At 35.1% G+C, this 22,932-nt stretch overlaps 1 protein-coding gene across 15 annotated transcripts in view; it reads left to right on the top strand.

Annotated features, from left to right (window-relative positions):
• Positions 1 to 22,932, top strand: part of EYA4 (EYA transcriptional coactivator and phosphatase 4) — a 157,141-nt gene that overhangs the window by 102,886 nt on the left and 31,323 nt on the right. For 5 of the 15 annotated variants that reach the window (XM_084513340.1, XM_084513332.1, XM_084513339.1 and 2 more), the window contains 8 exons: positions 966 to 1,090; positions 2,289 to 2,357; positions 6,990 to 7,082; positions 13,480 to 13,546; positions 15,520 to 15,662; positions 15,807 to 15,950; positions 16,926 to 17,005; positions 17,349 to 17,532. In XM_084513340.1, the coding sequence (XP_084369466.1) occupies positions 966 to 1,090; positions 2,289 to 2,357; positions 6,990 to 7,082; positions 13,480 to 13,546; positions 15,520 to 15,662; positions 15,807 to 15,950; positions 16,926 to 17,005; positions 17,349 to 17,532 (905 nt within the window). Of the gene's footprint in view, positions 1 to 965; positions 1,091 to 2,288; positions 2,358 to 6,989; positions 7,083 to 13,479; positions 13,547 to 15,519; positions 15,663 to 15,806; positions 15,951 to 16,925; positions 17,006 to 17,348; positions 17,533 to 22,932 lie in introns of those variants that run through there. The other 10 variants (XM_084513343.1, XM_084513342.1, XM_084513335.1 and 7 more) reach the window with 8 other exon arrangements.

Here is a 22,932-nt window from a genome sequence, read left to right on the forward strand (position 1 = left end):
AACTTTGCTTATACATAGAAAAAAGGCTTCTTTGGGGAAAAAATCTGAGTAATTAATTTAGAATTGAAGCAAGGAAAAGGCAAGCACACACTGCAAATTATATTGCTATTACCAGTCTAACAAGAAACACTCCTTGTCTGCTTTGTCTGAGAAAGGCAGATCTGTTGTCACTGAATGAAAGCCATCCACAGGCCCACAGTACAACTCTGACACTGGAATCCATTGTGGTCTATATCTACATCATTGTTTTTATTGAAAGTTTTTGAGTCTCCTAGAAATGACTCAGAAGAAAAAATATCGAGTAACCTAGTAAGAATATATGCATTTTTAAGCATGAAGAAACTTTCAGATGTATGGAAAAGGCCTGTTCATTTATCCGTGTGTTCTGTTACTATGATTTAGTATGAATTCAGTGACTACTGCTGGTTGGAATACAGATAACGGGAGGCAGAAGTTCTTATTCTGATTTGCTCTGCAATGACTGACTTTTTACTTAATTTCTCTGTTTTCTTCTAAGAAATACATATGTACATACATTTATCCAGTTATCCATCCATCTATCCATTCATCCTTGCATATATGGAAGCATACATATATGTATATTTTATATATATATTATATATATATATATATATGCACTGCCTCATGTGCATCTTATACAAGCTCTTTGAGCAGTTTTGTAAGCCTGTGTCTTTTACTTCATAATACTTGGAGGAAAAGTGGGTAATACTGATGCTGCTGTTCACAACAAACTGTTATCTACTTATCTACTTTCTTAGATTTAGTAAAAAAAAAAAAAAAAAAAAAAAAAACAACAAAACTCACAGGAACAGGAATGGATTTGTTAATCTAGCTACATTCCAAATTTTCCATGTAAAAATTATTTTTTACAAAAAAGTAAATTATTATAGGAAGTATATAGGAAGTACCACAATATATATAAATACCATCACCTTATTTAACAGGTCTATGGAAATGCAAGATCTAGCAAGTCCTCATAATCTTGTTGGGAGCAGCGATGCATCAGGTAGCTCCAAACTGGATAAACCTAATCTCAGTAGTACATCCGTTACAACAAATGGAACAGGAGGTAAGTGTAAAACATTTCTGGTGCATAGAAAGTTTGGGCTAGCTTTTTTTCATATACATTTTTAATGTTATTTCAATGATGAGCGTAAACCCATTTATAATCCCAGAAAGAAATATTTAAATATTCCAGTCATACCAGTGTAAATCTACTAATCCCTATTTCTCCAATTTCCACCAATTGAAATAAGAGGCATAACTATGCAAAGGTGAAATTAAGAAAATTGTTGTACAGTTGTACCAGATCTTAAAGGCTTGGTTATACCTGCTGGTAACTTGAAATATATTGCATTTTCTGCTTCATACTTCATTGTTAAACCATAATTTACTGTTATGCCCAAACTACACCCATGTAGATTTATTTGAAAACTCTCTTCAAAGAAGTGCATCAAAATTGACACTACTTAGGTAATTTTCTTTTATGATGAACATGCTAATTCCATTTCATGGAATGAATGTTTGTCATAAAGAGATTTTTACATTTACCTCAAATCTTACTGTTTATTATTGCTGTATCTATTACTGTAGACACAGCACTGCCGTGAAGATACAATACTGATGTTCCAATATTTTCAGATAATACATTCTTCCATATCTGAGATGGAGGAGTAGGAGGAAGGGTACCACATTCTGAGTTGGAGTTCCAGCCACATTACCATTCACGAGAGTGACACCATGGATACAAGTCCAGCTGGAGTTTCAGTCCTCTTTTTTGGAGCTAATACATGGCTGTAGTTTTAACAGCTGGCACCAAAAAGACCTTTGTAGTTTGTTCTTTCTGGCTACAATGTAAAATATTTTATTTACTTCTCCCTATTTTAAATATATATTTATATATATATTTAAATCTCAGTAAAAAGTGAATATGCATATGAAGGGAATAGAGCCCTAAAAAAAAAAAAAAAAAAAAAAAAAGGTGCTGAACCATTAAGGTTCAACCTATTTACTATTTTTAATAGAATCCATATTCCAGCTTAAATAGAAGGGAAAACTTCAAGCATACCATTAAAGAACAGTAATAAATATATGCCCCTATATTATACTTTCATAAATAGACTGTTTAAAATAATGCTCATAAAAACAATACAATGCAGTTAAAAGAATTGGCTCAAAGAGTAAAAACACTTACTTGCATTGAAGAATATTTATGTACACTGAACAGACATTCGGACAATGAACCATTATGCCATTCCTGTCCTCAGGAGACAACATGACAGTTTTAAATACTGCAGACTGGTTGCTGAGTTGCAGTACTCCCTCCTCTGCAACAAGTATGAGAGATCCTGGTACAGTGCATGTGTGTGGTGGTGTGTCTCTGTGACTGCTGTGTAACTTCTCTTGGTTTGCTCTGTTCTTTTGTTCTGTGGTTTGAACATTTCCATGTTGTTGTTTTTTCCACCCTTTCCCAAGAGGCTATTCCCACAGCCAGAAAACTGGAGGGAAGTTGCAATATATAGTTATCTTACCATACTTTGAAAGACATTCAAAGAGCAAGGAGAATTTTAGTAAGTTTAAAATTAGCTTAACTGCATAGATGCACCAAGAGCCTGGGAGAGCCTCGTGGGGTGAACATGCTGGGAGGGGCTAATTCTCAGCATTTCTGTAAGTCAGACCAACAGATTTTCCACTGAATGTGGAATGTAGCACTGATTGTGCTACTACATGTAACTTGCCACGTGTAACTCATAAACATTTGACCAAAATTTCCAAGATGTTGTTTTCATTTAGGAGTTTCCTCTCCCATGTGTTATTAATTGTTTTGAGATACAAGGATTAATAATAATTATATATGTATCATTGTCACAGTACATATGGGATTAATCACAGGTGTAAATGTTCATCACTGTGACTCTCTGCAAGCCATTACACAGGTGCTTAAGCTGTGAGGGTTTGGACTAAATTTAGTAAGATCTTAAAAAATTTCCTTTTGAAAAAAACATATGAATAGATTGCCATTTGCAAGTCAGAGTTAACAATAAATAAAAGATAGATAAATAAATAGATAAATCAGACAAGCACAAAATAATATTTTACGTTAGAATAAATGGTTCCGTGTGAATGTTCCTGCTGAATTTAGGTTTAAGGAATTTAAGTTTAAGGCTAATTTAGTCTGTCACCTCAGTTAACTATTCAGCATGTTGAGATAAATATAGAAGGTAATAATTTAAATAGTAATTAATAACAGTGGGGAAATGTAGTATGAAACTACTTGCATTATGGAGGGCACTTCAGCTTTGATATAAACTGAAATTAAATTTTCCAAAGGCAGTAACATGTTTAGATCTGTTCTTGAATATGTCCTGGTGAGCCCAATTTGTTCTGTACCTGTACTTTTTAATATATCTGTCATTATGGGATACTATGTATTTAAACTGTGTGGAATTTTGCATGTGCCATAACCTGTCCCTTCATGAGATGTGTATGCTACAGGTTTTCCCTGGCTGCCTTTATTCAGCTGCTTCCATGTGCTGCCATCTCCATCCTTGATCGCAGATGTTCTGCCCAAACTGTGCCCTATCTCCTGCCCTCCAGACCTGGCACAGCTCTAAGCTGAGCCTCAGCTTGCCAGGCAGCTGCCAGCCACCACAAGAGAAGTGCTGCATTTGGCTACTGTCCTCTGTACAACCTTCATAGCTCATTCGCTAAAAAACAGGAAAAAAAAAAAAAAAAAAAAAAAAAAGGAAGAAAATGAGCCTTTAGTCACACTTGTTTGTTCTAATATTACCTTCTATCTATTGCATGTGCTTGTCCATCTTTACACATAGTAGTAGCATCACCTGCCCCTAAAACTCTGTGTATGTTCTCAGTCTTTAACACAGAGAGGTTCTTTATGAAAAAAAAAAAAAGAAAAAAAAAAAAAAAAAGAGGTTGGAAAAGTCAGAGTAAAAGTCATGTTGACCTCTTAAGTTTTTTCATCAAATAAAGAACTTATATTGTAGAAATTACTGACTGTTTGGAGTAGTAGTCAGAGTTACTTCAGAAGTAATTAAGTTTGGGAGAAATCCCTGCAGGGCTAAGTCCTGCTCTGAGTAGGGCCTGTTACTCATGGCAGCGTTCAGTCCAGTACTGAGTATCTCTGAGGGTGGAGGTGCCACAGACACTCTGGGCACTGTCCCAGGGCCTGACTACTCTCATGGAGAAGAATGTCTTACAACGAATTGTATTGTTCCCTTGTGTCTGTCGCCTCCACTGCATTCACAGGGCACATTCACAGATGTTCTTCATCTTCATTGCACTTTCCCATTAGGTAGCTGAAGTCTAGCAATTAGTTTTCCCTTCAGCCTTCTCTACTTAGGACTGAACAACCACAGCTTCTTCTGTCAGTCTTTGTACATGTTCCTCAGCCCTGACCATCATGGTAGCTCTACTCTGTTAGCATCTGCAGTCTTCACTGTTAGCAACACTCAATGCTTGAGAACACTTTTCACTTTATTTTTACTCTTTCAGTACTTAAAACAATAGACTTAATCCACACTCAAAAAAATAAATAAATGAAAATGAACACAACAGAATATTAAATTTATACTCTTTAAAGTATTCATTCACAATGATGGCTCAAACTGTTGATCTTTGCACTGTGTATAGAGCAGTTAACTCAGTAGTATTACAACCACATTGTACCTCACATGTCAGGAAACCTAAGGATGATTTTGTGTTTTGATTTGGTGTTGGCTTATGTTTTGATTTCAGCTGTAAAGTTTTTGTTTGTTTGTTTTGTATTTGTTTTTTTGTTTGTTTGTTTGTTTTGTTTTTAGTTAGCACAGTGCTTTTTCACCCTCTTGTTTTAATGACATTCAACTTTAAGAAAAAAAAATTAGTCCAAATGTCTAGCTACACTGAGGAAAGACCTTGATGAATTCCTTACTGTGATAAAATCTGAATGTAACTAAGTAGAACTGTTTAAAATCAAGTGCACAAAAAATTGCTACAAGTATTTTTCAACAAAACACAGTGCCAATATGCTTTTTTTTTTTCTTTTTTCTTTTTTTTTCCCCCTCAAGTTATGTACATGAGAGGGTTTCTTTTGTTTTAGATCATTTTCTGCTGGACAGGGAGAGAAAAAGTTGGTGAATGTTTGTGCTGATGGAAGTCCACTGCAACTGGCATTAACCAGAAATAGACAAAACTGCAGTAAACACTTCGATTGAAGTGTTCAACTGAAGCTTTGGCTAAAGAAAATGATTAGGTGCAAACTGAAGTTTTCTTCTGGATGCAATACTAAACATAGGTTTGTAGCTCAGTATGGGCAATATTGCAATACCTGCTTGAATAGAAAGAGTTAAAGGTGCTGAAAAGTAGTTTTTTTTTCATGTAAGTAAATGTCTGCACTCTGAAGAGAAAAGAGACATGCAGCTTATAAAGTAACATGTGACCAAAGATCTTCAGAGGAGAAAATAAAAAACTTTTCCTTTGAGATATAGGCAGACATCTGTATTTGGTAATCAGAAAGGCCTGAGATTCAGTGGAGTGATTGTTATTTTGTAGAAAATGACTCCTAAGCTTTTTCCTGCTATATATTTTATTGATTTTATTGATGACAATAAAGACCTTTCTCACTTAAATAGAGAAATGGGAACAGTTACAAACGACTTTGTTTATTTTATGTAAACTTTGCCAGTTTTTGTTTTGCTTTGCTGTTTGTTTGTTATTTAAACTCCCCCATCCTCATTCTTGCCCATGAAGTCAAATGTGGGTGCAGTGATGTTGATGGCTTAGCTGACGTCCCTCAGAGGGGTCAGGTAGCTAGTTGGCAGAAAATGCTTTTGCTCAGGATATGTTACATCTGCTGAGGGGCTCAGCCAGCCTGGTTGAGGCCAGGCTTCTCCACAAACCCCAGGCTGTGTCTTTCCAGTTCCAGTGCCTGGCATATGACTGTGGCAGTGGCATGTACACTCATCGCCACTGCACTCTGCATGCCTGGGTTGTGATCAGTTCTGTGATCCATAAGCAGGCCCCTGATATATCTGATAAATGTGCACACATGCCTAACTGATCGTCACAAGACGACTGTGGTAACATGTTGGGGTTTTCCAATGTTAGTGTTTTTGATATTTGCCAGTCAAATATCTATTAAAAGTAGCAGCATATTCTGCACTGCTGTTTCTTACCACATCAGTCAGTGGTTCCCAAACTCTGTCACAAAAGTCCATGCTAAATGGTCTGTGTAGGTAACATATTAAACTATAAAATCTGGATTGCTGCTGTGGTGCCTTCAGTTATGGTTTGGATAGTAGGATGGTAGGATGGTAAGACTGCATGATTGTCTGTAAGAAATATTTTGAGTTCATAGTGGATCCAAATGTTTGGTAACCTCTGAATTAGAAGCTGACTTGTTACAGCTGTCACTTGTATCCCACTGTAGTTCTTTTGCTTCTTTTCTATTAAACTTCACTCTTCTTTAATGGAAAATTTCTTGCTGGTGACCTAGCTCGAAATAAAGAAATAAATAAAATCCCACAGATACTGAAAAAGGTGAAGGAGAAGGCAAAATGCTGACACTGTGAAAGTAATTTGCTTCTATATGAGCATGAAACCATATTATTATTGTTTCACTCGTCAGGCAAAACTATTTTTGTGATGTGCTATATCCCTTGACAGCTAATGTTTCCTTCCTCTCTGCTACTCTTAAGGAATTGTTGGAATCAATTAGATTTAGGTTGAAATCACCGCAGAAGATATTTCAGTTGCTAAAGCCAATAGATAGCCGAATGCACAGATAAAAAGCTATGTATGCATGGTCATTCAAAATGGTAGCAATAGTAGAGTGTCTCAGTGCTGTGGTAAAGCAAAGGTTGAAGCTGTTGCATCGCATACTTATTATATCTGGACTACCACTAGTGAGACAGGCATGAGGACTCCAGTATAAATTTAGAAGTAAAATGTCTACTTATTCTTCTATGTAGTGTCTCTTCTTGCAGTCAAAACAGAGCCCATGAACAGCAACGAAACAACAACCACAACTGGAGATGGATCGCTTGACACTTTTACTGGGTCAGGTAAAGCCATAATAAGATCACGTATCGCTATATGCACATTAATGTAGCATTTAATAACCTTCACTAATGAGCAATGCACTGCATGGAAGTGATCTTTTCAGAAGACACAAAAAGTAACATTTTAATACCAAATAACAATTCTATTTTTTTGTTTGTTTCTGTAGATATATTTTAAAAAAATATGCATTTTTCATGAGCTATGATTGTAAAAAGCAGCTTTAATAATGACTTAGACCATTCCTGTATGTAAAAATCTTACAGTAATATTATAATAGCTTTTTAATATTATAATAGCTTTTTAAGCTGTAGCTTTTTTTCAGTGCTAGTCTTGTATGATTTTAGGAAGAAAAAAATATAGATTGCATTTGGAAAGGCTGTTCTAATTTGTAAAATTTTAAATCTTAAAGGTTATATTTCAGTGCTAACCTTTCTATATGTATGAATAATGTGTTATTTTAAACACTGACCAGATTTCCCTATTTTTCTTTTTCTCCATGTAAATATTTCAGTTTAAGTATTTTAAATATTTTGATATTAATTGTAAACTTCAGTTACTTCTTAAAAAATTAAGCCAGCAGCAACTTCTAAGTAGTTTCCTATAAATTACTAAAAGGTGATGGACTGTGAAAAAATAAAAATTAAAAAAAAACAACCCTGCCTTCTAATTATTAACAAAAAATAATATTAAAAGTAACATTAGAAGGGAGAGAGGGGAGAATTGATTTCATGTCTGAAAATACCAATTCAGTGATGGCCTGACTGAAATTTCACTGAAACTAAGAATTGCCATGAAACTGGTTTTGGTAGACATAGGTAGTCACAGCCTACTTCAAATATTCTGGAAATCATGATGCTTCTGTATAATAAAATTGTTTTAAAAACTGAGCATATGTTTCTGGAATTGTTTTTAGGCATCAGTAAATGCAGATATACTCTGAAGTTTGTTAGTCAGAAAAGAATTGAAAACAAATTTTGTGCCTGAAATAAAGATCTTTGTGAGATGTAAAGTAGCATATACTTTTTCTGATTATTAAAAATGAAAAAAAAAAAGTTCTCATTATGAAAGATACAGTCAACTTAAAATCTAATAAGTTGCATTAAAAAAAATAGTCTTAGCTAAAAAAAGTTGGCTTTTTTTTTTTTTTCTTCACTCTGATTATTGTTACTCTGTCCTAAGATTTTATTAGTAATGATTACAGGTTATAAAATGTCTGACTATATATGATTTTGGCATTGTTGATGAGATTTTTATCAGCCTGTTCCATGTATTTAAGACATCTGAGTTTTATCTCACATGTAAAGCATGTCTAAGGCAGCATTTGCAGGAAGGAAGTGCCAAAAATTGGAGTTCAAGTTCATGCTTAGGTACCTAAATAACAGCTTGATTTTTCAGGATGCCGCTCACCCCTTAGCTTCCACTGACAGGAAAAGAAGCATTGAGATCTTTGGAGATTTGAAAACAGTTGGTGCTGCCAAAAAAAGAAGTAACTTGGGCTTTACACAATCTTTTTTGTCCGTTAGCCACCTGCATATTCAAATGAAAAATGAGCCTGATTCTCTGTTTAAGCCACAAACTCCAGTATTAAATGAGTATGGTCATTCAAAGTGAGAAATTAGTAGTCTGCCTGTCAAAGTGATGTGCAGTCTTCATCATAAGAATGAGAGGCAGAGCTGCCTTCACAATGTACTGAGTCTTTCATAAGGAGTAAATCCATTACTTGCCTTTTACTGGTACTTGTAAACTGGGCAATATGATTCTATCAGTTTTGTGGCAGATGTCTTAAAAAAAAAAAAAAAAAAAAAAAACTCACAGAAAAAGCATTTCTCTGACTTTTTAACCTAATTGGTGATTTGGGAAGTTTGACGTGTTTCTAAAGACAATAAATATTAATTAACTAGTACAAAGATGTCATTTGAGATGAACCAGCTGCAATTGAAAACAATGCATAACAATGCCCAGCACTTAACATTGTTTGCTTTTTCCTAAAAATCAGTAACACATATATGTTATTCCCAACCATGACAAAGTGATAATGCTAGTACTTTTCTGCAGTTTTCAAAGCACCTGTGAGCTCATTTCATGAGGATGCCTGGACATAAACCACTAGCCACTAGCAGGGATATCACTTTCTGTTTTAAACAAATATAGGTCAGAAGAATTCAAGCAACCATTGTTGAGAAGGGAAAGATTTAGGTATGTTATTAAACATTTTATGAAATAAAATTGCATAGTGGAAAGGCTCACTTGAGAGTCTGCCATGTAGAATTCTTCTCCTTCAAATATTCTACCCATTAAAATTGATTTCCATGGTCCAAGGGCAATAAAAACCCATGACATGTCCTGGGGCTGAGCAGAAGGCTGAACAAGCTCTGTAGGGTATAAAGTAGCCAGCATTGTTCCTAATGACCATCTTTAACACAGAAAGTGATGATCAGATGTACCGTGCAAGGTATATGGCAGGAGAGACAGAAGAGGCTTCCCAGGTTACTGATGAACCCTGATTTTTGATGGATAAACACTGCAGCTTTTTAAACTGCTGTCTTAGGCTTGTTCCTTCGGTGACATTCTGCAGTCAGAGGTGCCTCTAAGATAATCTTCATGGTCTTATGACTATGTCCAGTGCTAGGTTAATGGTTGGACCAGATGATCTTAGAGGTCTTTTCCAACCCAAATGATTCTATGAGACTATGAAAATAAACCTGCAAGTTGATACTGAATGTGCAAGCTTTGAATCTCACTTAAATAGCATAAACTGAATATACTAAATAAGAAACCTCACATCTCAAGAGTTAAGCTGAAAAATAAACCATGTAGATCTAATGAATTTAGAATGAGAGTTGGCATGATGGCTCTGTCCTGGCTGTGGTGTTTCAGCTCATGCTCAGAGCTCTGGTCTCCCCCTTCTGCAGAGTTACCCCCTGAGAAAAAAACAAAAAACATGCCTCAGCATAGGGTAGGAAGGTAGGGAGTCACACTGTGGACCCCTCTTCCTCTTCCTTTTTCTTCAGAATGGCAGTTGGTAATTAATATCCGTATACAATTTGAATCTTTGTGATCCTGTAGCAGACTCTTTTTGGTGTGGAGAGCTGCAGAACAATCTTAAGCTGAGCATTTTCATACTCTGAAAATTTGCTGCAGCTGCTATATTCTGAGTGAATTTCTTTTTGTATTTCAATTGCTTAGAATACTAGATTAATTTGGGAACTGTTCATCATTTTAATGGAGCTGACAGAAACATTAGAAGTTCTTGTCAGCTTTTCTATTTACTATTTATGACACACACACACACACAAAAAGATATTTAAAAAAAATCTGAAGGCTCTAAAGGCAAGGTTAGGAAATGTCGCCACTGCATAACCTTCATTTGGTTCCCTTTTGTGTAGAAATTGTTATTCACTATTTAAATGAGGTCCTTTTAACCTTTTAATTCCTCTTCACACAGAATTTTCCAGATGCTTAATGGAAAATACAAAATTCTAGCCTGTGTTAATTTACTGAACCCAACACATGCTATCAACATCGTTTATGGTTATTTCAGTTCTCCACATCCACCTTGGACAGTTGAGCTAACAGGGTAAATAGTAAGAGAGAGCTGTCAGTTTTTTGCCACCCTGTGAATCAACATTAGTTGGGATAGGGACATGTCCTCAGCATTGTATTGAGCCTCGGCTCTCTCAGGCTTGGAGCGCACCTCAGTGGGCCCACATACATCTCCTTTTTCTCCATAGCTATGTTGTTCCCTCTTTGTATTTTGTTCTGTTACATTCCTATCTCCTGAAAACCTTTGTCTTCATCTCAGCCAACCCTGGTCAGCAACATCTTTTGGCATCTGGTACATTCATTCCTCATCCCATCCTCAGACATCCAGCCCAAGGAGCTCTTCTCTTACACATCTGTCCTCAAGCCTCACTGCCATTTCTGAATCTCCACCTTCCACGTTTCCTTCCAGAGGTCACTTCTCCCCATGGATAGAGGGTGGAGATGCTGGAACCCTATGTGGCACAGATCAGCCAGAACTGCCACCTGTAGAGAAAGTGGGCCCAGTGAATAGAGTTTACCTGCCAACATCTGCATGCTGCTTTTACAGAGCATGTGCAAAATGGGACTTTTTTTCTTTTCAGAAGTATGCAGGTTGATGGATTTTCACTTGAGAAATAAAGGGTCTTATACCTGCCCAGAAAACCATTCCTTTATTAAAGTCAAGTAATGAAGTTTTAAAAATATTTGAGTTTTTCAGAGAATAGACAGATTTGTTTTTAATATAAAAAATAATATAATGTTGTCTACCCCCATTCCTATAAATGGCTATAGAAAATGACATGGCTATAAAAAGCATAGCAACCTACCTCCACCATCTCCTCCATTACCAGTCCTCTCTACCAGAAGAAAACTAGGGTGACAGCAGTAAAAGTTGTTTAAATCTGGTAACTGACAAAATTACCAATCTGAGCTGTGAGATACAGCATTAGTCCACAGGCCCTACTCAGTCACAGTGTTCTCTTATTGTGGGTCTTGTACCCCGTGTTGTCTCATATTCTAAAATGTTCAAAAATAGATGTGAAAAGAAGAGAAAGAGTGAAAGGAAAAGACTTTAAGTTGAATGCTGCACAATTTGTTTCTGGGGCACGTGCCCCATTCTGTCTCCTTTCTACAGTCATTAGTGACATTAGGTAAACTGCAAAAAAATAAAATCCTAAATTCTTTGCTTGTCTGAATTTATGAAATAAGGTATATGCAGAAAGAATAAAAAAAGTAGGCAGGACAAGTTTTTTGCTGAAAAACATTAGTTTTTCATAACTGAAGTGGGATAAATGAACAGTCATTCATTTTTTGTAGTTTATACCAGCTTTAGTGGAATGGTAAATGTGCTTTAACCGAGATGATTAATTGAGTGATGTGTCATTCAGCAAACAATAGACAAAAAGCGGAGCAGTACAGTTAAAAAAGATCTGATAAGCCGGTAATGGATCATGAAACTTCCTTGCCCTGAGAATCACCAAGGTCACTGTGTTAGCTATTGCTTGTCTTCAGAAAAGTCACAGTGATACAACAGGCAAGACTAATTACTCCTCAAGGGTTAAATAAATACCAGCATCCTTTAGGGTTTTATGGTCAGTTTATGTTGATATATACAGCTAAAGGTTCATCTAAATCTGGGAAAAGCTTTCTGCACACCAAGTAGATCACTCTACCGATTAAGCTTAAACATTCTCAGAAAAGAATAACCAACAAAATTAAATTCAGCAGATTTCCATCACAGGCAAATACTTAATATCTTCTCAGTCAGCAACTCTTTTATGAAATCTGGTAGCACAAGTTCAAAAATAATATTCATTTTTTTATTTTCAAGTCATTCTCAACTGCGCGTTTTTTGTTAAAAAAAAAAAAAAAGAAGCTAATGGTTTTTCTTCTACTGTATTTCCTTTTAAGTCCTACACATTCTAAATGTGTTTAAACTAGCTTTAAAAATATGAAGTTCTGCATATGTTCAAAGCAATAGATCTCAAAGACATTAATTAGACCTGGATGTAGAAATATATCATGTTTCATAAAATAGTTAGGAACCTAAACCTATTTGTCACTTATATAATTCTGAAAGTTCATTTCTACTACCATTATGAACAACTCAGGAAGAGGGTACACTTTGAAGTACAACTATGATTGATTAGACTAAAGAAATTCCAGTGCTTCGTTGTGTACTACTTTAATCTTTTGAAAAGTGAATGAGCAGCAGATGGCCTAATAAAGACACTCTGTATGTTTGCCCAGTATGGATTTGGTCTGAAGGGATTGGTTCAACACTTTAGAGTACATATATTTGGAATACATCTGTCTTAGTCAAGACAGATGGCTAAAGGAAAGAGAAACTTCGAAACACTTGGAATTAATCCAATGTGAACACCGCTTTTGAATGAAATTTTAATGGGATATGACTATTGTTCTGTTAGCTTTCTTGGAAGAATGCAGCTGTTAATAGTATAGACATACATAATTCTAATGGCTACTGTACAGGGCTGTTTTTGAAATACAAATGTTGTTAGTGCCTGCGTTCTAATCAGCCTGTTGATAATGATGTTTATTTGGTTTCTAGTAGTCAGTTAGGCATCTCCCATCACCTAAGCAAGCTAAAATTGATCATACTCGTATAAAACATATTTTTACTATACAATATCAAAATTAAACTTGTTAATGTAGACTGTAGAACAATGAATGTTTGTTGTGTTTGTCAAATGTTTCAGTTTGTGTATTAAGATGTTATAGTTCAAGTGACATCTTTGTTGAAAAGCTGTTTCAATGAAATTTTCTGCTAATGTGGCTGTATTCGTATTTAGACTGTTTGGCTTAATGGTCTCATGATGTTTTTAACTGTCAAACTCTTTGTTTTCTGTTTTGCAGTAATAACAAGTAGTGGTTACAGCCCAAGATCGGCGCATCAATACTCACCACAGATATATCCCTCCAAGTTAGTGTCTGTACCTCTTCTAGTCTTGTATATGAAATTGACTTTGGTTGTAGGCAGGTCTGTGGTTTGCTGCAAACAAATATTCATCACCAGAAGAAAGAGAGAGAAAGTAAAATACTTAAGCTTCAGTACAGATTCTATTACAGTTCTATGTCCAATTTTTTTTTTTTTTTCTCACATGGCTGGGCTGCAGAGTAAGATCTTACTCTGTGCAGTACTGTACTGCCACACAAGAAATATCCTTGAATTTCTGCACAAAACAGAACGAAAAAAATGGAGTGTCAGTTTCCTACACATCGACATCTTAATATTGCTGGCATTAAATACAGACATATTTTGAAGACATTTTATATTTAGAAATTACAATTGCATGTGCAAGATGCGTACTTAAGGGTAACCCTTCCAGTACTGCCAAATTGCTCCAAACATTCCAGAGTTATGAACCACCCTTTCCTACTTTCCCCAAGATTGTAAGATCTAAAAATCAAATAAATTATATCAGATTAACTTTAATCTCTCTCTTTTTAAAATTATTTTGAAGCCAGTGGAGGATATTAAAACTAGAACCTTTCTTCCAATTTATTTTTAGTTATTATTTTTATTATTTATTTATTTATTGGGGAAACTCTGTCAATCATATAAATTGAGGAGTGAGAACATTATGGAAAGCACTGAGGATGTTTTATGAAATTGATGAAATTGACAACCTATAAAATTGCATGAGTGCTTTGCAAAAGGGTGCTGGATTTCAGTATGCCATACATTTTTTTCAGTGTATTCAATGCAACTTTGCAACTTTGCAACTATGCAACTTTGTTATTTGATACAGAGAAAACATTGAAACTATAGCTGATGACACTTTTTCAAATTTCTTTAACAAATTTCCATTCATTTCATGTTAATCAGTATTTACTGATAGAGAAAGTAGATGCCTAAACTAAAAACATTCCTCCTTATTCCACGTAAAAGTTTTGGCAGACTATATCAGATACCTTTGCCCAAATACATTGCACGATTTAATAGATTTTTTAATCTACTGTAATAATTTACTGGCATCTAAATTAATGCGTAATCCTTTTCTGATAGCAATGGCTGCCAACTGTACTAAAATAATTAGAAAGAAAAAAAAAAGAATAAAGAAAAATAAATTAGAATCTGAAATTTAGTCACGGCTTTAATGGCCAGGTTTCAGTTAGCTTAATTCTGCAGAGTATGTTTATTCAACTCTTGGTCCATAAAATCTTATTTGACTTACAAAACAATCCAAGACAAATGTTTCTCTGTATGCTTTTGCAACTCTGGAGGGCAAAAATTTTAAACTTGATTTTGTTCAATCTCTCAATAAAGTCCCAGTATTTATAACTTAAAGCCATTTTTATTTTCATTCTACTTCCCTAGCCCATATTTTCCAACTGTTTAAAGCCCATCTGGTTACCAAAGCATTGCTGACAATAGTTTTCATGCTTCTCTAAATGGGCATGATCCACCTCCCATTGAAGCCAGAGATGTCTGCTAGGTGTCTGCTGAAGCAGAGCCATACATAGAAAACACAATGTAGTAGCTTTAATGTACTCCTCTGTATTTCCTTTATTCTTCCAGTCCCACTGTCCCTCCACTGAATTAAAGAAATGAGGGCCTTTCTCATATGAGCATGCTGATCTTGCCTCAAAAATGTCAAATCCATACAAAACTGTTACAGCAGTGATACAGTGCACCTAGAGCTGAACACAAGAGCTTAAGAATTAAATTGTAGTGATGGGACAGCACAAAATACTCATAGTGCCCTGGAGAATGTGAGCCAGAATGTTTTTCAGTTTATTTCAGTGGGGGATGGAATAACTCCCATAAGAGGAAGAGTTGGCAGAATAATGAACTGCCTTTGGACATCTTTAAACCTTTTTCTTTACTTTATTGCTTGAATAAATATACAAAGTATTTGTTGCCACAGTAATGCTATTTTTCCTGATATTTAGGCCCTATCCACACATTCTTTCTACACCAGCAGCTCAAACAATGTCTGCCTATGCCGGACAAACCCAGTATTCAGGAATGCAGCAACCAGCGGTCTATACAGCCTACTCACAGACAGGACAGCCATACAGCCTACCTACTTACGGTATTTGACCTCTTATTACTTCTCTTTACATAGAAGTAAGAGCAAAGAGTAAACATTTTTGCCTATTTATTATTATTATTATTATTTTTCCCCGCTGTAAGAAAATATTTTAAAGAATCAGTTGAAAATTAATTTCTTATACAGATTTGGGTGTAATGTTGCCAGGCATCAAGACAGAAAGTGGGCTCTCGCAGACGCAGTCACCACTGCAGAGTGGGTGCCTCAGTTACAGTCCAGGTTTTTCCACCCCACAGCCAGGCCAAACACCGTATTCATATCAGATGCCAGGTAAGTAGCCCTTGCTGTCATGCATCATCCTGCCCTGCTGCTGTCGATGGCCCGCTATTCCCTCATTTTTATATTTTCAATTCATTTTTGTGAACTCTATGTATATGTGTGTCATTGGCAGCAATTTTTACCACTAAAATATAAAGCCAGATTTTTTTTTCCAGTATTAACATGCATATATATTAATTTTGGTCATTTTCTAATCTAAATCATGACATGCAATGCAGTCCTCATTTGTAACTTAAGATTTTTGGGGGGTAAAATCACATGGCAGGACTGGAAGCACTAGTTGTATTTATTGGAGAACACAAGTCACTTTCCTTTTTCTCCATGTTTTTGAGTATTACATCATTAGATGCTTGTTTTAGAATTTCTCCTTAATTCATATCTATTCTTTCATTTATTATTTAATTTATAATTCATTTATTGCCCTTAGATCATTGATATATTCTTTTATCTGAATACAGTTGTAGTTTCTAATACAATGGCAATTTTTTTAAATATTGCATGTACAATATTAATCACCTGAATTATCTTGAAAACGGAAATGCCTCATTACAGGTCAGTTAAAAACAACCAGATCATAAAAATATTCTTAAAAAAAAAAATAAAATTGTTTCATAAGTGAACATACACATAAGCATTGCAACTTATAAGGAAATAAAGGAAAAAGGGAATAACAATATCTGAACAGAGGTGAGACACTGTAAAATACTGAAAAATACTTTTGAGATTACTGTAGTGACTTATTGTCAATACTGTTCTTCAGTTGTGAGAAAAAGACTGTATGCCTGTATGCGTGGAAGTAGCATCGCATTTATTTTAAAGTCTCATTATAATGTTTTATTATTTAAATGGAAAATAAAAATTGTTTGCTCCTGTGGTCTGTCTATGTCTTAACATGAAAGTCTGTATTTAGAATTGTATTTTGATTCAAAAACAAGTTATTGCAACTAATCATAGTTTTAATTTTAGGTTCTAGTTTTACACCATCATCCACTATTTATGCAAACAATTCTGTTTCAAATTCTACAAACTTCAGTAGTTCACAACAGGTATGAATATCAACATTTTTCTTTGTGCATTATAAAAGTATTTCTGTAACTCTAATGATGGCGTGTTATTTAAGTTTATATTTTTTATGCTCAATGAGACTTACTGTGGTTCAGTGCTATTTTCTGTGGAAAACAATGAAAGTCCCAGTGGATGCCTAGTTTCATCTTTTGGCACCTAAATACTTCATCAATCTTCCCATAGTCTTCTAATAAATATTCTTAAACTAGAAAATGTAAAATAGAATCCAGCAACTTCTTGCATAAGTCATTTGATTGCATACAGAAATACTTTATGGAAAAATTGCTTGTTACTCTACTCAGTTAACTGCATTTGCTGTTTTAGGATTATCCATCATACACAGCTTTTGGCCAAAACCAGTATGCACAGTATTACTCAGCATCAACATATGGTGCATATATGACCTCAAACAACACAGCTGATGTCACTTCTTCATCATCATCAACCTACCAGTTACAAGAATCTCTCCCTGGCCTGACTAGTCAACCAGGTACAGATCTACATTCAGGTGAAAACAAAATTTTAATCTTATCCTGTATTTGTATAAGGCCAAGATTTCCATGTCTACCCTGGTGATTTTTTACTGTTTGACATTTTAAGGTCATGCCTTTCAGGAAACTTTATTTATCATGTTATCATGCAAACCAACCAAAATAAGCTTTTTTTTTTTTTTTTTTTTTTTTTTTTTTTTTTTTTTAAGAAATCTGTGCAACTTGTTTGTAAGTTAAAAAAAAAAAAAAACCTTTGCAACTTGAGATTGTTATCTGTGGAAGGAGTAGACTGTAGACTGAAATTGTTGCAATGGTCTGTTAGGGATCTGTTAGTCTGTTAGTACCAAAAACAAATGTACAGTAACAAACCTTAAGTAAATTCTGAAATAAAAATTCAGTCAGGTCCCCAATGTAGTGTAACATTCTGGCGGTGTAACATTCTGGTATCTACCTACATATTCTGAAGGGTTACTGTAAATGATTTAAAACGCAATGTTTTTCTTCATTTAATTGTGCCCCAATCATACCAGCAAGTGTACATGTATTTTATTCAAAATATATACAAGCCAGACTTGCTAATTCACAAATTTAGGTGACTAAGAATAGAGCAATCAGTTATTAACAGAATTCTTTAAAACAAATGAATGGACAAAAAATTGAAGTAATTGAAACTCTGAAAAAGATAGCTCCAAAGAGAAATCAGGAGACTAAATTTGCCTGCCCAACTCTGCCCCCTTGTGCATATGAATTACTACACAGTATTTAGTTAAACGTCTGTTCTTAGGGCATCACCGTTGGATAATGACAGCTCCTCATTTTTTCTCATTACCATTATAACCCAGTTCACAGTCACTTATTTTCTCTGTTCTACATGTCATGAAAATGCAGATGTTAACCAAGGATTTTTTTTTCTACATTAGAGTTCCTGAACATCTCACCAATATATTTTCCCACATTTAACCTATATGGGACTAAGGTACATCAAGATAAAATTATGCCTTTGAAATGATGCATAGTACAGTTCAGAGTCTCAAACTTCTCTGTGGGCTGTCTTAGGAACTTGCAGCCACAGTGAATAAAGCCTGTTTTTGGGTGAATAAAGCCTGTTTTTTCATCCTTACTTTCCTATATTGTTTCTATTATTTCAGGAATTCCTTAAAATTCTATTTCAGTTTTATTTCATATTTATATCCTAAACAGCCTACTTAGAGCTGCATGTAGCATCTGTTAGGAAGGAGATAATTGCCAGCTGCCTGGCCCTGTGCAGTTAGAGCAATGTTGTAGAGACACTGGCTTCACATATATAGCATGGTTAAAGTCTGCCTTGCCCACAGGCTGTGACCATTTATGAATACACTAACAAACTGGGTTTTGGATTAGGGTCTGAAAAGGGAAAATGTGCTTTTCTCACAAAATCAACTCATTCTGTGAGTCTTCCTAATTCTCATCCTAACAACTGAACACTGATAAACATCATGGTAAAACTGCTGTGTTATAATAGTGTGTAGAAAGGAAGGGTAATACTGTGTAGAAGAGTATAGGCAAGGCCTCATACTTCATATAAGCTGCTTAAATTTACTGAAAACTTTGGAATGTTTAATTGCATGAGTTGATTTTTTTTTCCTACTAGCTGTTTTCCACATACTGATCTTTAAATTGTGTATATATGTGCATGCATGTGCATATTTGTGGTATGGCATGGTATGGGGAGATCATAGAATCACAGAATGGTTTGAGTTGGAAAGGGCCTTAAAGACCACCTAGTTCCAACCCCCCTGCCATGGGCAGGGACACGAGATCAGGTTGCCCAAAGTCCCATCCAACTTGGTTTTAAACACTTCCAGGGATGGAGCATCTGCAACTTGTCTGGGCAATGCACATTCTCTTGGTTTTTGATGAAAACATAAAATGCCTCAAAGAGCAATTTTAGGAAGAAAAGTAAAGATGCAACTTAAAATCAATTGAAATTCCAACAGTTGGAGAACATTCATGATAGCAAAAGATCATATGTAATGTATTTTCAAAAGAGTGGAAAGAGTATTCACAATTGATTTTTTGATAATTGTGCATGTCTGGTGCACATTTTCTTGCTCCTTTTTTATTCTATGTTTTTATTTGAGAAAATCAGACAGCATTTTACCTTTGTCTCTACCTTGCATATCTGTTTCCTCAAAATGCTGTGTAGATATGTCTTAAAATTACCTTAGTATTGAATAACAAGATTGACAAAATAGGAATTGACAAAAGAAAATAATTTTACATTAAACAGATCTATTTTCTATCTGCTTAAACAGATAGAAAAAAAATATTGAAGGCTGCACATCTATGAAATAATAAAGACTTTTCTTATTTGTGGGTTGTTTAAGCATATAAACTTGTTTTCCTTTTAAGTAGTTTGTGTATCTGAACTTACAAATCTGCCCACTCACTCCTTATTTCTGTGAAGTGCTGCACTGGTCATGAGACCCTCTATTGAGAGTGCAACACCCACTTTGAGAATACATGACATGCCTGTGCCCTTGTGTGTCACTGTAAAAATAAATTTGTATGTGTGAAATTCAGTTTGTTGGATATAGAAATCACTTCAGATAGATCATACTGCCGAGGTTCAGTACTCAACATGTTTGCTTGCTGTCTAACAGACCAGACCTTCATTGCTTGGTCCTAAAAGTTACTCCAATTAAAACATAAGATTAAACACAGTAAGGCACTTCATTCTTCTGCCATCTCTGCTAGCTGCTAATTCAGATTAGTCTCTAGTACTCTCCATAGACACAGAACTTCTTGTGATAAAAAGCCCCAACAGATCAAGATTTAAATATCTGTTACAATTTTATTTGTTGACCAAGTAAAGAAAATGAGATGCAAATTGAAATAGGCATTGCTCTCTCTACTACTCATAACAACTAATAACACATTATGGGTCTGGTCTTTGCTTCTAGTAAAGAAAGGGATTCTTGTCAAAAGCCCTGTGTTTTTGAGGAGCTTGTGGACTGTCAATAGACTGCTGGGGTCCAGAGACAGCCACTTGCACAGAAGTCTCACTGGCAGACATGGAGAAGATTCAGTGCCCCCTGCTCCTGACAGTATTTGGTGAGAGGCTGCGACATGCTCATCTGGAACAGGATACAAACACACACAAGACAGTCAGTGGTAGCTTTCCACCATTACACACATCAGAAGTTGTCTCACTGAGCATTTGTTCTGGCCCGTGCCCATAATTTTCTCCAACTTAAATGGCACAACTATGTTTTAACAGGGAGGAGAGGATGCTTGCATCAGACTACACACACTAACTACAGAACATTTTTGGAAAAAAAAAAAAATGTTCTGAATATGAACTACCTCTGTTTTTACCAGTTTTGGTGTAACTCCCTCACCTCTGGTTGGAGCTACTGCAAGGTCTCTGTGGCATGGAAGGCTTCATGCTGGACATGAACCTGTGTATGAATATGTGCACAAATATCTGTGATGAACTGGTCATTCTGTGTTCCAGTTTTAACATGTTCCTCTTGTTTTATTGGAGTTTTGATGCTGCTCATAGTTCCAGTGACAGAAGGCTATGATATGTATTTATTAGGCATGTTATAAATATTGGAAAAACTAAAAAATTTCAAATATTAAAAATTATAAAAAATAAAAATTTCTGTCTAATGTGAGCTGCAGTAGGAAATCTTTATGAGGGTAAGGTTTTCAGTACTCTTTGGTACTAGAATTTCTCAGATTATTTTACTGAGCTGAATTTTTAATAAGTTTTCCTTTTATCAGTATTGACCTCATTTCTAAAACAAATTAAAGATAAGAAAATGCAGTTGCTTATTTAGCCTGCTGTTGGTAAAAAGCAAATCAAACAATTAAGCCTACAGTTGTTAAAAAAAAAAAAATCACTACAGACTTATGCAGTTCTAAAATAGATGCATACCTTGCATTCAAGTAAGAGACAGCTGCTCATTCTGATTTAGAGATTAGTGTAATGAAATAAAGTTGGCTCTAAATATATAGGACTTACAACGTACAGTGATTAGTTACAGTACTGATTAATGGATAATTATGCAATCTCATACAGTGTTGGCCCAAGCAGAGGCCCGGGGCAACTGGTAATGGCTAATGCTAAATGAAACTTGAAGTTACTTACTTCAGTTGTTAGATACATTCAGAGAAGATTTAGAAAATAGGGTGTTGTTTTTTTATAAATATTTTATTTTTGGTAGATTGGAGTAAGCATGCTCATTGAAAACAGATGTTTTAATATATTACTATAGATTACTGTAGAAATGAGCCTTGATCCTTTTGTAAAATGTTGGCATGTTATAAATATGATTTTTTTTTTTTTTTTTTGTGATAAGGATGTAAACATTCATATTCAGTTATTTAGTTTTTGATTCTGTTGCTGGGTTTTATTTTTGGATTCTTTTTCCATTCTGTCAGAGTAGCTGGGAAATTATAGTTTTGTACATACTTAAAACTTCTTTTGAAGTCAGTATCAGTTTTTGCTGTGCAAGGAATGTGATTCTGAAACATCTTTTAGTACATTCTTACATTTAGAAAAGTATATTTTGCTGTTCTACTTGCGGAGAAAGAACTAAGATAATGTAACCTTATCGATTGCTCCACGACCTGCAGTGTCCTTATTGACAACACCATTCTGGAAATAGAAGTAATTTGTCAATAAGAGCTCTCTCCCCATTGTGTAGGGACAAAGTAAAAACACCATGGGAACATTATTCATTACATATTATTATTGCTGCCTAATTTCCCCATCATTTCTTTTCTGATAGGATTTTCAGCTGAAAGAGAAGAGAAAATACTACAGAATATATAAGATCAGGACAGACCTATCAAAAATAGCACCTGGAATAAATTCTCAAATTACAGTTCTAAATATCTCTTCTTAGCAGCTGCCTGAAAGTTTGGCTGTATTCTGCACAGTCAGAGACACACATTGGTTTTGCAACATTGAACTAGTCATCATCTAGTTTGAAAAGAAAATAGTAGTATCCTCTTCCAGGTGACAGTAGAATAATTAGAGTACTTTGTCACGAAGTGAGAGAGACAGATTTGATTTCCTCCTGTTTCATGGAGAATTTATCATCTTCCACTTGGATGTGCAGGTATATGGATTCTGAGTCATGAAAGCATATCTGTATTTATACTTATATATGTATACATATATATATATCAGTCATTCAGTCAAATAAACAAATGTGCCTCAGAGATGTCAACAGAACCTAGATATGTCCTTCTTCCAGGTAAATATTCTAACCAATATGCTCAGGATCTAACTTTCTTCATGTACTGCCCTGTCCTTAAATCTTGAATTCTTTCCCCGTAATGTCTAGAGCTCCCATTCAGGAATGCAACATTATGGGCTTAAATTGTATTCTTCCAAGAAATGCAACAGTATTTTTTTTCCATAC

The sequence above is a fragment of the Aythya ferina genome, assembly GCF_964211825.1.
Source record: "Aythya ferina genome assembly, chromosome: 3".
NCBI lineage: Eukaryota > Metazoa > Chordata > Aves > Anseriformes > Anatidae > Aythya > Aythya ferina.